This window comes from Pseudophryne corroboree, chromosome 9 (assembly GCF_028390025.1).
Source record: "Pseudophryne corroboree isolate aPseCor3 chromosome 9, aPseCor3.hap2, whole genome shotgun sequence".
Classification (NCBI taxonomy): domain Eukaryota; kingdom Metazoa; phylum Chordata; class Amphibia; order Anura; family Myobatrachidae; genus Pseudophryne; species Pseudophryne corroboree.
Genome location: NC_086452.1, coordinates 460,700,659 through 460,716,795, shown reverse-complemented (window position 1 = coordinate 460,716,795; position 16,137 = coordinate 460,700,659). Strand labels below are relative to the sequence as shown.

The following is a 16,137-nucleotide window of genomic DNA, read 5'->3' as shown; positions in this document are numbered from 1 at the left end:
CCAACTCCCTGCAACACAATGACTCTGCTAACTATGGTGGTCATTCCGAGTTGTTCGCTCGCAAGCTGCTTTTAGCAGCTTTGCACACGCTAAGCCGCCGCCTACTGGGAGTGAATCTTAGCTTATCAAAATTGCGAACGAAAGATTCGCAATATTGCGAAAAGACTTCTCTGTGCAGTTTCTGAGTAGCTCGAGACTTACTCTTCCAGTGCGATCAGTTCAGTGCTTGTCGTTCCTGGTTTGACGTCACAAACACACCCAGCGTTCGCCCAGACACTCCTCCGTTTCTCCAGCCACTCCCGCGTTTTTCCCAGAAACGGTAGCGTTTTTTCACACACTCCCATAAAACGGCCAGTTTCCGCCCAGAAACACCCACTTCCTGTCAATCACACTCCGATCTCCAGAACGAAGAAAAAACGTTGTAATGCCGTTAGTAAAATACCAATCTTCATAGCAAAAAAAGTGCTAAAAAAAAAAACAGACCTGCTTTTTTATCCCGTGTTTGTATAGGCATGCAGGGATCCATGAGATCCGTGCATGTTTTTCAGTGGGAAGGGGTGGGAAATGTTATAATTTTTCACAAAAAAAAATGCGTGGGGTCCCCCCTCCTAAACCAAACCAGCCTCGGGCTCTTTGAGCCGGCCCTGGTTGCAAAAATATGGGGGGGGAAATGACAGGGGTTCCCCCATATTTAAGCAACCAGCACCGGGCTCTGCGCCTGGTCCTGGTTCCAAAAATACGGGGGACAAAAAGCGTAGGGGTCCCCCGTATTTTTGAAACCAGCACCGGGCTCCACTAGCTGGACAGATAATGCCACAGCCGGGGGTCACTTTTATACAGTGCCTTGCGGCCGTGGCATCAAATATCCAACTAGTCACCCCTGGTCGGGGTACCCTGGGGGAGTGGGGACCCCTTCAATCAAGGGGTCCCCCCCCCCAGCCACCCAAGGGCCAGGGGTGAAGCCCGAGGCTGTCCCCCCCATCCAATGGGCTGCGGATGGGGGGCTGATAGCCTTTGTTGAAAGTAATGAATATTGTTTTTAGTAGCAGTACTACAAGTCCCAGCAAGCCTCCCCCGCAAGCTGGTACTTGGAGAACCACAAGTACCAGCATGCGGCGGAAAACCCCAATAAAGACATTACACACACACCTTGAAAGTATAACTTTAATGCATACATACACACACCACCATATACACATACTTACCTTATGTTCACACAAGGGTCGGTCCTCTTCTCCATGTAGAATCCATGGTGTACCTGTTGAAAAAAATTCTACTCACCAAATCCAGTGTAGAGGGCTCCTCGGATAATCCATTTGTAATCCACGTACTTGTAAAAATAAAAAAACGGGACACCCGACCACGAACTGAAAGGGGCCTCATGTTTTTTTCACATGGGACCCCTTTCCCCGAATGCCAGAAACCCCCTCTGACTGATGTCTAAGTGGGTTTCTTCAGCCAATCAGGGAGCGCCACGTTGTGGCACCCTCCTGATCGGCTGTGTGCTCCTGTACTGTCTGACAGGCGGCACACGGCAGTGTTACAATGTAGCGCCTATGCGCTCCATTGTAACCAATGGTGGGAACTTTGTGGTCAGCGGTTGACCGAAAGTGACCTCACCGCTGACCACAAAGTTCCCACCATTGGTTACAATGGAGCGCATAGGCGCTACATTGTAATACTGCCGTGTGCCGCCTGTCAGACAGTACAGGAGCACACAGCCGATCAGGAGGGTGCCACAACGTGGCGCTCCCTGATTGGCTGAAGAAACCCACTTAGACATCAGTCAGAGGGGGTTTCTGGCATTCGGGGAAAGGGGTCCCATGTGAAAACATGGGGCCCCTTTCAGTTCGTGGTCGGGTGTCCCGTTTTTTTATTTTTACAAGTACGTGGATTACAAATGGATTATCCGAGGAGCCCTCTACACTGGATTTGGTGAGTAGAATTTTTTCAACAGGTACACCATGGATTCTACATGGAGAAGAGGACTGACCCTCGTGTGAACATAAGGTAAGTATGTGTATATGGTGGTGTGTATGTATGCATTAAAGTTATACTTTCAAGGTGTGTGTGTAATGTCTTTATTGGGGTATTTTTTTAGTAGTAGTACTACAGGTACCAGCGGGCCCGGTTTTCCGCCGCATGCTGGTACTTGTGGTTCTCCAAGTACCAGCTTGCGGGGGAGGCTTGCTGGGACTTGTAGTACTGCTACTAAAAACAATATTCATTACTTTCAACAAAGGCTATCAGCCCCCTATCCACAGCCCATTGGATGGGGGGGACAGCCTCGGGCTTCACCCCTGGCCCTTGGGTGGCTGGGGGGGGGACCCCTTGATTGAAGGGGTCCCCACTCCCCCAGGGTACCCCGGCCAGGGGTGACTAGTTGGATATTTGATGCCACGGCCGCAAGGCACTGTATAAAAGTGACCCCCGGCTGTGGCATTATCTGTCCAGCTAGTGGAGCCCGGTGCTGGTTTCAAAAATACGGGGGACCCCTACGCTTTTTGTCCCCCGTATTTTTGGAACCAGGACCAGGCGCAGAGCCCGGTGCTGGTTGCTTAAATATGGGGAACCCCTGTCATTTTTTTCCCCATATTTTTGCAACCAGGGCCGGCTCAAAGAGCCCGAGGCTGGTTTGGCTTAGGAGGGGGGACCCCACGCAATTTTTTTTTTAACTTTAAACAATTTTTTTTTTTTTTACAAGGTGCACAATGAAGCCCTGCACGGATCTCTCAGATCCGGCCGAGATTCATTGTATTAAAGTCGGCAGTGTTTTACAAGTCACTCACGTAAAACACTGCCTAAAAAAACGAATGACATCGACATCGGAAAAACCGAAAATGCAGAATACGGCAGCTTAGTAAATTAGTCGTAATCAATTCAAAAAGTTGCATATTTACACTTTCGATGTCATTCGTGATTGAACTTTGACCTCAAACGGGAAAATACGATTCTTAGTAAATTTACCCCCCCCGGTTTCCAATTATTCTTATTATAACACCATATCACTCCTTCTTATATGCTTTTAAAATAACATTATAATGTCCACAATCTGAGGGTTTTTTTTTTAACGTGATATATGGATTTTGTTTTACCGTTCTGGCACCAGGTTTTAATCAGTAGAATAAGCTGAAATACGTTGGAGTCTTTGACTCAAAGATTGAAATTTAACAGCGTGCACGTTAGAAAAAAAACCTTGTATGTGTTTTCGCTTAGTATAATTAGCTACATAGTTAGCAGAGTCATTGTGTTGCAGGGAGTTGGGAGCTTTTCTGCTCCACACAGAGACTGAATCGATACTTTTATTCTAAACACAATTGTAACAAATAATTGCCAACAGTCTCTAGGGACCAGAAAAGAGGGTCATGTACATGGTTTATTATATGGATAAAAGAATGTGTTTTTAATTGTATTGCTGATTTTATATTTCTTGAATATTATTTTATTCTTTGGTATTAAAAAACTTTGAAGTTTAAATAATAAAAATATATTTCATATATATACACAGAGTGTCAGCGCTTTCAAATTTTCTTCCTTCTTGCTTGTTCCTAAAGGGTTGAGTATCCCTTAATTATATGAAGGCAGCGGCAATTCTGTTTATATAAAAATAAGATTTTACTTACCGATAAATCTATTTCTCGTAGTCCGTAGTGGATGCTGGGGACTCCGTCAGGACCATGGGGAATAGCGGCTCCGCAGGAGACAGGGCACAAAAGTAAAAGCTTTAGGATCAGGTGGTGTGCACTGGCTCCTTCCCCTATGACCCTCCTCCAAGCCTCAGTTAGGATACTGTGCCCGGACGAGCGTACACAATAAGGAAGGATTTTGAATCCCGGGTAAGACTCATACCAGCCACACCAATCACACTGTACAACCTGTGATCTGAACCCAGTTAACAGCATGATAACAGCGGAGCCTCTGAAAAGATGGCTCACAACAATAATAACCCGATTTTTGTAACAATAACTATGTACAAGTATTGCAGACAATCCGCACTTGGGATGGGCGCCCAGCATCCACTACGGACTACGAGAAATAGATTTATCGGTAAGTAAAATCTTATTTTCTCTGACGTCCTAGTGGATGCTGGGGACTCCGTCAGGACCATGGGGATTATACCAAAGCTCCCAAACGGGCGGGAGAGTGCGGATGACTCTGCAGCACCGAATGAGAGAACTCCAGGTCCTCTTTAGCCAGGGTATCAAATTTGTAGAATTTTACAAACGTGTTCTCCCCCGACCACGTAGCTGCTCGGCAGAGTTGTAATGCCGAGACCCCTCGGGCAGCCGCCCAGGATGAGCCCACATTCCTTGTGGAATGGGCCTTGACAGATTTAGGCTGTGGCAGGCCTGCCACAGAATGTGCAAGTTGAAATGTGCTACAAATCCAATGAGCAATCGTCTGCTTAGAAGCAAGAGCACCCAGTTTGTTGGGTGCATACAGGATAACAGCGAGTCAGTTTTCCTGACTCCAGCCGTCCTGGAAACCTATATTTTCAGGGCCCTGACAACATCTAGCAACTTGGAGTCCTCCAAGTCCCTAGTAGCCGCAGGTACCACAATAAGCTGGTTCAGGTGAAACGCTGACACCACCTTAGGAAGAAACTGGGGACGAGTCCGCAGCTCTGCCCTGTCCGAATGGACAATCAGATATGGCTTTTGTGAGACAAAGCCGCCAATTCTGACACTCGCCTGGCCGAGGCCAGGGCCAACAGCATGGTCACTTTTCATGTGAGATATTTCAAATCCACAGATTTGAGCGGTTTAAAATGTGATTTGAGGAATCCCAGAACTACGTTGAGATCCCACAGTGCCACTGGAGGCACAAAAAGGGGGTTGTATATGCAATACTCCCTTGACAAACTTCTGGACTTCAGGAACTGAAGCCAATTCTTTCTGGAAGAAAATTGACAGGGCCGAAATTTGAACCTTAATGGACCCCAATTTGAGGCCCATAGACACTCCTGTTTGCAGGAAATGCAGGAATCGACCAAGTTGAAATTTCTTCGTGGGGCCTTCCTGGCCTCACACCACGCAACATATTTTCGCCACATGTGGTGATAATGTTTTGCGGTCACCTCCTTCCTCGCTTTGACCAGGGTAGGAATGACCTCTTCCGGAATGCCTTTTTCCTTTAGGATCTGGCGTTCCACCGCCATGCCGTCAAACGCAGCCGCGGTAAGTCTTGGAACAGACCTGGTACTTGCTGAAGCAAGTCCCTTCTTAGCGGCAGAGGCCATGAGTCCTCTGTGAGCATTTCTGGAAGTTCCGGGTGCCACGTCCTTCTTGGCCCATCCGGAGCCACGAGTATAGTTCTTACTCCTCTACTTCTTATAATTCTCAGTACCTTGGTTATGAGAAGCAGAGGAGGGAACACATACACCGACTGGTACACCCACGGTGTTACCAGAACGTCCACAGATATTGCTTGAGGGTCTCTTGACCTGGCGCAATACCTGTCCAGTTTTTTGTTCAGGCGGGACGCCATCATGTCCACCTTTGGTCTTTCCCAACGGTTCACAATCATGTGGAATACTTCCCGATGAAGTCCCCACTCTCCCGGGTGGAGGTCGTGCCTGCTGAGGAAGTCTGCTTCCCAGTTGTCCACTCCCGGAATGAACACTGCTGACAGTGCTATCACATGATTTTTCGCCCAGCGAAGAATCCTTGCAGTTTCTGCCATTGCCCTCCTGCTTCTTGTGCCGCCCTGTCTGTTTACGTGGGCGACTGCCGTGATGTTGTCCCACTGGATCAATACCGGCTGACCTTGAAGCAGAGGTCTTGCTAAGCTTAGAACATTGTAAATTGCCCTTAGCTCCAGTATATTTATGTGGAGAGAAGTCTCCAGACTTGATTACACTCCCTGGAAATTTTTTCCCTGTGTGACTGCTCCCCAGCCTCTCAGGCTGGCATCCGTGGTCACCAGGACCCAGTCCTGAATGCCGAATCTGCGGCCCTTTAGTAGATGAGCACTCTGCAGCCACCGCAGAAGAAACACCCTTGTCCTTGGAGACAGGATTATCCGCTGATGCATCTGAAGATGCGATCCGGACCATTTTTCCAGCAGATCCCACTGAAAAGTTCTTGCGTGAAATCTACCGAATGGAATCGCTTCGTAAGAAGCCACCATTTTTCCCAGGACCCTTGTGCAATGATGCACTGACACTTTTCCTGGTTTTAGGAGGTTCCTGACTAGCTTGGATAACTCCCTGGCTTTCTTCTCCGGGAGAAACACCTTTTTCTGGACTGTGTCCAGAATCATCCCTAGGAACAGCAGACGTGTCGTCGGAAACAGCTGCGGTTTTGGAATATTTAGAATCCACCCGTGCTGTCGTAGAACTACTTGAGATAGTGCTACTCCGACCTCCAACTGTTCTCTGGACCTTGCCCCTATCAGGAGATCGTCCATTTTCTTTGAAGAAGAATCATCATTTCGGCCATTACCTTGGTAAGGACCCGGGGTGCTGTGGACAATCCAACCGGCAGCGTCTGAAACTGATAGTGACAGTTCTGTACCACGAACCTGAGATACCCTTGGTGAGAAGGGCAAATTGGGACATGGAGGTAAGCATCCCTGATGTCCCGGGACACCATATAGTCCCCTTCTTCCTGGTTCGCTATCACTGCTCTGAGTGACTCCATCTTGATTTGAACCTTTGTATGTAAGTGTTCAACTATTTCAGATTTAGAATAGGTCTCACCGAGCCGTCTGGCTTCAGTACCACAATATAGTGTGGAATAATACCCCTTTCCTTGTTGTAGGAGGGGTACTTTGATTATCACCTGCTGGGAATACAGCTTGTGAATTGTTTCCACTACTGCCTCCCTGTCGGAGGGAGACGTTGGTAAAGCTGACTTCAGGAACCTGCGAGGGGGAGACGTCTCGAATTTCCAATCTGTACCCTTGGGATACTACTTGTAGGATCCAGGGGTCCACTTGCGAGTGAGCCCACTGCGTGCTGAAACTCTTGAGACGACCCCCCCCACCGCACCTGAGTCCGCTTGTACGGCCCCAGCGTCATGCTGAGGACTTGGCAGAAGCGGTGGAGGGCTTCTGTTTTTGGGAATGGGCTGCCTGCTGCAGTCTTCTTCCCTTTCCTCTATCCCATGGCAGATATGACTGGCCTTTTGCCCGCTTGCCCTTATGGGGACGAAAGGACTGAGGCTGAAAAGACGTTGTCTTTTTCTCCTTTATACGGCAATACTTCCATGTGCCGTTTGGAATCTGCATCACCTGACCACTGTCGTGTCCATAAACAACTTCTGGCAGATATGGACATCGCACTTACTCTTGATGCCAGAGTGCAAATATCCCTCTGTGCATCTCGCATATATAGAAATGCATCCTTTAAATGCTCTATAGTCAATAAAATACTGTCCCTGTCAAGGGTATCAATATTTTCAGTCAGGGAATCCGACCAAGCCACCCCAGCGCTGCACATCCAGGCTGAGGCGATCGCTGGTCGCAGTATAACACCAGTATGTGTGTATATACTTTTTAGGATATTTTCCAGCCTCCTATCAGCTGGCTCCTTGAGGGCGGCCCTATCTGGAGACGGTACCGCCACTTGTTTTGATAAGCGTGTGAGCGCCTTATCCACCCTAAGGGGTGTTTCCCAATGCGCCCTAACTTCTGGCGGGAAAGGGTATACCGCCAATAATTTTCTATCGGGGGAAACCCACGCATCATCACACACTTCATTTAATTTATCTGATTCAGGAAAAACTACAGGTAGTTTTTTCACACTCCACATAATACCCTTTTTTGTGGTACTTGTAGTATCAGAAATATGTAACACCTCCTTCATTGCCCTTAACAAGTAACGTGTGGCCCTAAAGGAAAATACGTTTGTTTCTTCACCGTCGACACTGGAGTCAGTGTCCGTGTCTGTGTCGACCGACTGAGGTAAAAGGACGTTTTAACGCCCCTGACGGTGTTTGAGACGCCTGGACAGGTACTAATTGGTTTGCCGGCCGTCTCATGTCGTCAACCGACCTTGCAGCGTGTTGACATTATCACGTAATTCCTTAAATAAGCCATCCATTCCGGTGTCGACTCCCTAGAGAGTGACATCACCATTACAGGCAATTGCTCCGCCTCCTCACCAACATCGTCCTCATACATGTCGACACACACGTACCGACACACAGCACACACACAGGGAATGCTCTGATAGAGGACAGGACCCCACTAGCCCTTTGGGGAGACAGAGGGAGAGTTTGCCAGCACACACCAAAAACGCTATAATTATACAGGGACAACCTTTATATAAGTGTTTTTCCCTTATAGCATTTTAATATATATAGTCATATCGCCAAATAAGTGCCCCCCCTCTCTGTTTTAACCCTGTTTCTGTAGTGCAGTGCAGGGGAGAGCCTGGGAGCCTTCCCACCAACATTTCTGTGAGGGAAAATGGCGCTGTGTGCTGAGGAGAATAGGCCCCGCCCCCTTTTCGGCGGGCTTCTTCTCCCGTTTTTCTGAGACCTGGCAGGGGTTAAATACATCCATATAGCCCCCAGGGGCTATATGTGATGTATTTTTAGCCAGAATAAGGTACTATCATTGCTGCCCAGGGCGCCCCCCCAGCGCCCTGCACCCTCAGTGACCGCTGCTATGAAGTGTGCTGACAACAATGGCGCACAGCTGCAGTGCTGTGCGCTACCTTATGAAGACTGAAAAGTCTTCTGCCGCCGGTTTCTGGACCTCTTCACTTTTCGGCATCTGCAAGGGGGTCGGCGGCGCGGCTCCGGGACGAACCCCAGGGTGAGACCTGTGTTCCGACTCCCTCTGGAGCTAATGGTGTCCAGTAGCCTAAGAAGCCAATCCATCCTGCACGCAGGTGAGTTCACTTCTCTCCCCTAAGTCCCTCGATGCAGTGAGCCTGTTGCCAGCAGGACTCACTGAAAATAAAAAACCTAACAAAACTTTTACTCTAAGCAGCTCTTTAGGAGAGCCACCTAGATTGCACCCTTCTCGGCCGGGCACAAAAATCTAACCGAGGCTTGGAGGAGGGTCATAGGGGGAGGAGCCAGTGCACACCACCTGATCCTAAAGCTTTTACTTTTGTGCCCTGTCTCCTGCGGAGCCGCTATTCCCCATGGTCCTGACGGAGTCCCCAGCATCCACTAGGACGTCAGAGAAAACTGGGTATTTGGTTAGCGCCGGGAAAATGTATTTTTCGCTTCTAGTGTTACCTTCAGGGAGGACGTGCGGGGAACGGGAATTTTCATTTCCTTGTCCTGGAACATGGATGGAACCTGGACGGGTATTTCCCAGGGCTGAGGGGCTGGTCCATAGGCGGGGGAATCCACCGGCTGGCCTGTCCGCAACGACAAGAGGCACAGTTATGGCCACATAGAGAGATGGATATACACGTGCAGTTGTGCAATGGCAAAACGTGACTGGGGTAAGATCTGCCTCGCCGCGTATATACGGGACTGAACGCATCTTTCCCTTGCAGCTTCTGGCAGTGGTGATTCAGTAGGGGTGACATGTCAATGTGTGGAGGTGACATTAGATCACTGTATAGAAATCTTCTAGAGATCATTTTTACATTTCCCTCAAATTCCGTCTCCCTGATCTGCATCAGTTATGTTATGGGGCTAAATCACGAGAATACACTGACTTAGAGGAGTGCTGGATGAAGACCATATAAATAGGAGGGGAGGGGGGGGGGGGGGTATAGTATTTGCATCCTAAAACTAAGCTGTACCGTTTTTCCGCTAGTATAAACTGCCTATGGGTTTTGGGGTTTTTTAAATCAGAAATGTCATAAATCTCAAGATTGCAGGGGTGTATCTAGCGGTCCGAGCACCCCTGGCAAAGTATAGGACTGGCGCCCCCCATATTTGAAATATGGAAGGCATGTGTGCCAACAAGGGGGCGTGGCCACACAAAAGTACTCCAAATTCAAATGACACCACACAGTAGTGTCCCTTACTCACATTACACTGCACAGTAATGTCAATTTTTCAAGTTATGCTACACAGCTGTACCCCTTATAGGCATTACGCCACACACTAGAGCCTCTTATTAACATTATGCTACACAGTAGTGCCCCTTATTAACATTATGCTACACAGTAGTGCCCCTTATTAACATTATGCTACACAGTAGTGCCCCTTATACACTGTCTGTGCCCTCCAGCTCCCGCTGGGATGTTGTCACCTCTGGTGTCACCTCCCTGTTCTCACTTCCCATGCCACTATATATATATATATATATATATATATATATAATCTGTATACGTATTATTTATCTCTCTCTCTATATATATCTAATATATATATGCACATATGCATATGTGTATACACACATACATATGGCCTCAATCCAGCACTCTGGCAATCTGTACTAGTGGAATCGTAGTTCCCCTGGTGCCCTCCTTACGTATATGTGTATATGTACATGTATGTATGTGTATGTATATATATATATATATATATATATATATATATCACCACAAGGTGCAGCACTCCAGGAGATTTAAGAATACGTAGTTACAGCAGCATATGCTTTGGTAATGTTTCAGTGCCGTTTATGTATACAGTATATGCCATGTGTGTCTGCATGCCGGACCCGCATGCCAGGAAGCCGACACATGGGGTTCTATAAAGGTATGTTTTGTATGTTCCATTATTGTCCTGAAGACGAAGTTAATAAATACTTAGAAACGTTGACATAAACCTGCTTTGGATCTGCATTTTTATCTGAATGCCGCCTGCAATGGTCTACGTATATGTGTAACCCTACCAGGTTACTAAGGAGGGCACCGGTAAAGTTATTCTGCCAGCACTTGGGAGTGTTGGCAGTATATATATATATACCAAACAGGGAAAAAAAAGTGATGTCTATACATACAACCAAGCGCATCAACTGCAGGAATACTCCTGCGGACCCACTGTTGCAAAAGGTCCTTTCACTGGAGGTCTCCCATGTAGTATAATAGGAAGGAAAGATAAAGTGCATATAATGAAGCACTGTTAACTCCAATTCAGGCTATAATAAAATGCGTCTCCTCTAGCACAATTACAACCAATTTAATATCGCATAAAATTCATATAACAGTAAAACGCAAACATGTAGCAGCACATATGCTCATATAGCAGCACAGTGATATCCAGGTAGGAAGTCCAATAAAGTGCAATTACCAGAAGCAGGTAGGCATAAGAGCATGTAGGTCTATGAGTCCAAAACAAGACTGTGGCAACTCCTGCACGTCAACCACTGGTCCTCCACACTGGATCTCCCAATATGATGAAGATTTGGATTCTGGCAACTGGTACACGTAATTTTATTGAGGAAGGGGTTAAATTTATTTTAACGAATAATTACTTCCATTTTAGAGACACGTTTTATCTACAGAAGGTGGGCACGGCCATGGGCACCAGGTTCGCTCCAAGTTACGCCAACCTCTTCATGGGGTCATGGGAGGAGCAATACATTTGGACTAATAATCCTTTTGGGGCGAACCTGGTGTCCTGGGTCAGATACATAGATGACGTGTTTTTTATATGGAGAGGCGATACGCCCACATTAAAGGATTTTTATGACTACTTGAACTCTAATTCTATTAATGTAGTGTTTACTTTTGAGAGCAGCACTACAGAAACGCACTTTTTAGACGTAAGTGTTTGCCAATAATGGTCAGTTACAGACCAAAAATTACAGAAAACCCACCGACTCTAGAGCATATCTCAAGAAGAATAGCTGCCACCACCCAGATTGGCTGGGCTCTATACCCTGTGGGCAGATACGGCGTCTCCGGAGAAATTGTACCGAGACTGCTATTTTTGAGGAACAAGCTAATGAGATGCAGGAAGACTTTGCAGCATCTGGCTATATGCTTGACAGAGTCAAGGATACAACCGTTAGAGTGGGAAATATGCAAAGGAAAGAACTTCTCCAAAAAAAAGAGAAAATGCAAAAAATCCATTCCACACCTTTTGAGTGGGCTTTTATTACAACTTTTAATAGTCAGTACAGAGATCTAGAGAAGATTTTAAAGAAACACTGGGACATTCTTAAACGAGACCCGATAGTGGAAGATAAACTCCCAATGAAACCAAAGTGCATTTACAGGAGGGCCCCGAATTTAAGCAGTACGCTCGGCAGAGGCTCCCTGCCTCCGGTGAAATCAGTACCCACAATCAAATCCAAAGGATTTTTCCGATGCGGGATGTGCATCGGATGCCGCACAATTAAAGGGGACGGTAACAACAAAACTAGTGAACTAGTGAATAATAGGAAGAAAGTGAATATTAAAACCTTTGTCACTTGCAACACCAAGAACGTGGTGTATGCTGTGGAATGTACATGCGGACTCTTTTATATTGGGCGAACTTCTAGGCCATTAAAAGTGCGGTTGAGAGAGCATCTTAGAAATAGAAATAATGGCCTGACGACACATGCTCTATCTGACCATTTCCGTATTGTACATAAGGAAAATCCTGCTGAGATTAGGAAACTTTTGGGCCTAGAATGGGTAAAAGGGAACTGGAGACAAAGGGACCTTTCAACACAATTAGCAAAAACTGAAATTAGCTTCATATATGAGCTAGGTACATTGCAGCCGGGCGGGTTAAGCCTCGATTTTGAGCTGAAATGGTTTTTGTGATTGCACTTTCCCCTGAGGCACTATCCCTGCACTTTATATGCTGCATGTTTACATTTTTGCATTTAACAATACACTGTTGTGTATTGTTAAATGGGTCCAATATATGATTTACTGAGTGTATTCTTTTGCTTCCTCCGACATTCTCGAATACAAATGATATATATATGCCGGGACTTATGGAAACATTCATGAAATAAACTGACTACATATGGTGTGGATAATACACGAGAGCGGGTTTCCATGGAGACGGGGACGCTACGCCGGACGGTACAGTACTAGACGCGAAAGGCGGAAGCGGAAGTGACGTCAAGACGCGGAAGGGCCCATGGGAAATGTAGTCTGAACGCGGCACATGAGCCCTCCGCGTTTGGTGGCCATGGAAACGGGGACAAAACGATGGACTCCACAAACATAGAAGGAGGGGGAGAAACGGAAGTGACGGCGGGACAGGGAGTGCTTATGGGACATGTAGTGAAATAATGTATAGAAGCCACCCGTGCCCGCCGCGCTGTGATTGGTTATGTTCTGATAATGTCAATTATTACCTTTAAACATAAAGCTATATACTATTACCATTGAGCCGATATGGCCGCTATACCACGTGCACGTGCTACGCACTTTGCACGCTATTTGCGTACAGAGTACCGTACGTGGTACGCACTCGGCGTACACACGCTGCGCTGAGTGTACGGAATACACACAGCGAGCGCACACACAGTTGATAACCTTTAAACCTTATTAATAAACACAGTAAGAATATGCTTATTCTCTAAACCTTAGTAGTCAGATACTACAATGATGTAACGCTTAAAAACCTTAACAATGAGTATGCTGTTTGAGCGATTGAGACGCTAAGAAAAGCCCTTTGCAGTAAACAGTGAAAACACAAGACCTGGTTTGGATTTAAAAACCACAGCAGCTCTAACACCGCCGTGGATGGTTTAGAGAAAAAGGGAAACACAATACAAGTTATACACTACAAACTAACATAGAAATCTAGACAGAATAACAGAAAACAATGTGAACAAAGGCGAATAATTGCAAACAAGAGCGAACAATTGAGAACATAAATGGCGAACAAAATGGCTACAGAGAATAATACATACGTGGGGATGATTCGCATGCGCGACCTGGATCCAGTCCTCAGCATTCAGGGAGAAAGCTTTCAGAGAGAGTGAGACTGGCCAGGCAATGGTGGTCTTTATATACACAACATACATTCACAATACAATGGTCCCTGTAATCTCATTGTTCATTGGACACAGGGATGTGTCTTCACATTATAGCAAAGGTCATAGGTGGATTTGAACAGGTGGGCTGTGTCTTTCCCCAACTGCTCTGGTGGGAGGTATCCCCAGGATTCCCACCGCATGTGTAATTTTCAGCAAATACAGTTAATGTTCATAAACTACATTTGTACATAACTATACGCAGGAGCGAGCGATCCTTTCCTAACTAGCATCGGAATGTTACCCTTAAAATACCCTACAGCTGGATACTAGACACCACCTTTCAACCTTTGTCTGACCCTTCCTATCATGTAAAGAGGAATCTCTCTGTCCAGGAACAGTTTAAACTAAACATACTCGCTGACATTGTCTAGGGGAATATTACCTACAAAACACACTATATGGGTAAAATATGCTACGATCGAGTCGCACGCTAGACGCTCACAAACTCTACCGTAAATGCACATACCACGCGCGTGATCACCGGAGCGATCTTTGCGCAAATTGCGGATATGTGCACGCACGGCAGAGCGTGTGCACGCGCAGCGGGCATGTGCATGAGGGGTTAGTACAAGGCATATGCATCATGATATTTTTCGACTTTGACAGTTCCCATTTAAATAGAGGGAGGGAAGGAAATGGAGGACACATTGCTGGATGCCTTGAAAAAGACCCGCTGTAGAGGGTAGAAACGCGTAAAAAAAAATGCTGAATCCAAATCTTCATCATATTGGCAGATCCAGTGTGGAGGACCAGTGGTTGCATTGCAGGAGTTGCCACAGTCTTGTTTTGGACTCCTAGACCTACATGCTCTTATGCCTACCTGCTTCTGGTAATTGCACTTTATTGGACTTCCTACCTGGATATCACTGTGCTGCTATATGAACATATGTGCTGCTACATGTTTACGTTTTACTGTTATATGAATTTTATGCGATATTAAATTGGTTGTAATTGTGCTAGAGGAGACGCATTTTATTATAGCCTGAATTGGAGTTAACAGTGCTTCACTATATGCACTTTATCTTTCCTTCCTATTATACTACATGGGAGACCTCCAGTGAAAGGACCTTTTGCAACAGTGGGTCCGCAGGAGTATTCCTGCAGTTGATGCGCTTGGTTGTATGTATAGACATCACTTTTTTTTCTGCACTATTCCTAACCTTTAGGGTAGAGGTATTTTAGAGAGTTACCTCTGGGTATCTGTGTTCATCAAGCTGCTATTAGTGCGCACCGTTGACAGATTCTACATCCATTCTCCATTTGCATATACCAAACAGGGTCCTTAAGAGGCAAGGATCAGGCGGCACTCCATGGTCTTTAGAAGCAGTGAAAGGATTTATTATATATCCTGATGAAAAGCCCAACTTGGTCTTGAGATGATATGCGGGAATAAACCCTTTCAGTGCTTGTAAAAACCATGGAGTACCACCTGATCCATGCTGTATAAGGACTCTGTTTGCTGTGTATCTGAGGAAGAAGGCACCCTCCCATGCCAGGGCAATACTAATAAATATAAAGGTGGCACTCACAGACTTGTATATAATATAGGGTAGATACCCCACAGCTTTTCAAACGTCTTTATCCTGACGAAAATTGAATGAATCTTAATGTTGAAAAGCTGTATCTACCCTTGTTTGTATACAAGTTCGTGAGTGTCGCCTTTATATGTATTTGTATTGCCTTCACGTGGGAGGGCACGGGCTGCTGGGAGCGTATGTGGTGCGCAGTGCCGGACACCGCCGCCAGTAACTGTGGCTGCCGCTGCCTGCTGTGCTTATTGGCGGGTGTCACTGCGGGGGGGGGGGGGGGGACACAGGTACAAATTGACTGTTCAAAGCTGCCAGGTGCCCTCCCACGTGAAGGCTGCTGTGCTTATTGCCGGGCGTAACTCTGCCCTCTGGCCACGGGTGGCACCGGCGGGTGGCGCCCCTCCTCGGCTGGCGCCCCTGGCGAGTGCCATCTTGGCCAATGGGTAGATACGCCCCTGCCAGATTGTATTAAGTTATACCCCTTTTATACCGCTTTCCCGAGTCCAGCCGGGGTTACTGACCACTGGGTTCAAGATGCGTCACAGCGGCGTGAAACCCCGTTTCCACCGCAGGCTGGACCAAGGTAATTGCTGGGCATTCCCTATGCCGGCGCTTGGAGAGAATAATCTCCAAGCGCCATTGAGCTGGCTCTCCATAAGCTTGTAACGGGACCCGGGTCGTCCATTTACACTGCCCCGTCACCCGTGTCCAAACGTGTTCGCTACCTGGGTTGTAGTGCAAGATTGAGCCAGCAAATACC

General features: G+C 46.8%; 1 protein-coding gene across 2 annotated transcripts in view; it reads right to left on the bottom strand.

The window, feature by feature from the left end:
* The window catches only part of LOC134958582 (protein SSUH2 homolog), a 70,016-nt gene that overhangs the window by 24,233 nt on the left and 29,646 nt on the right, over positions 1 to 16,137 (bottom strand). For both annotated transcript variants that reach the window (XM_063941279.1, XM_063941280.1), the window contains exon 7: positions 9,195 to 9,319. In XM_063941279.1, coding sequence (XP_063797349.1) covers positions 9,195 to 9,319 — 125 coding nt within the window. The remainder of the gene's footprint in view (positions 1 to 9,194; positions 9,320 to 16,137) is intronic.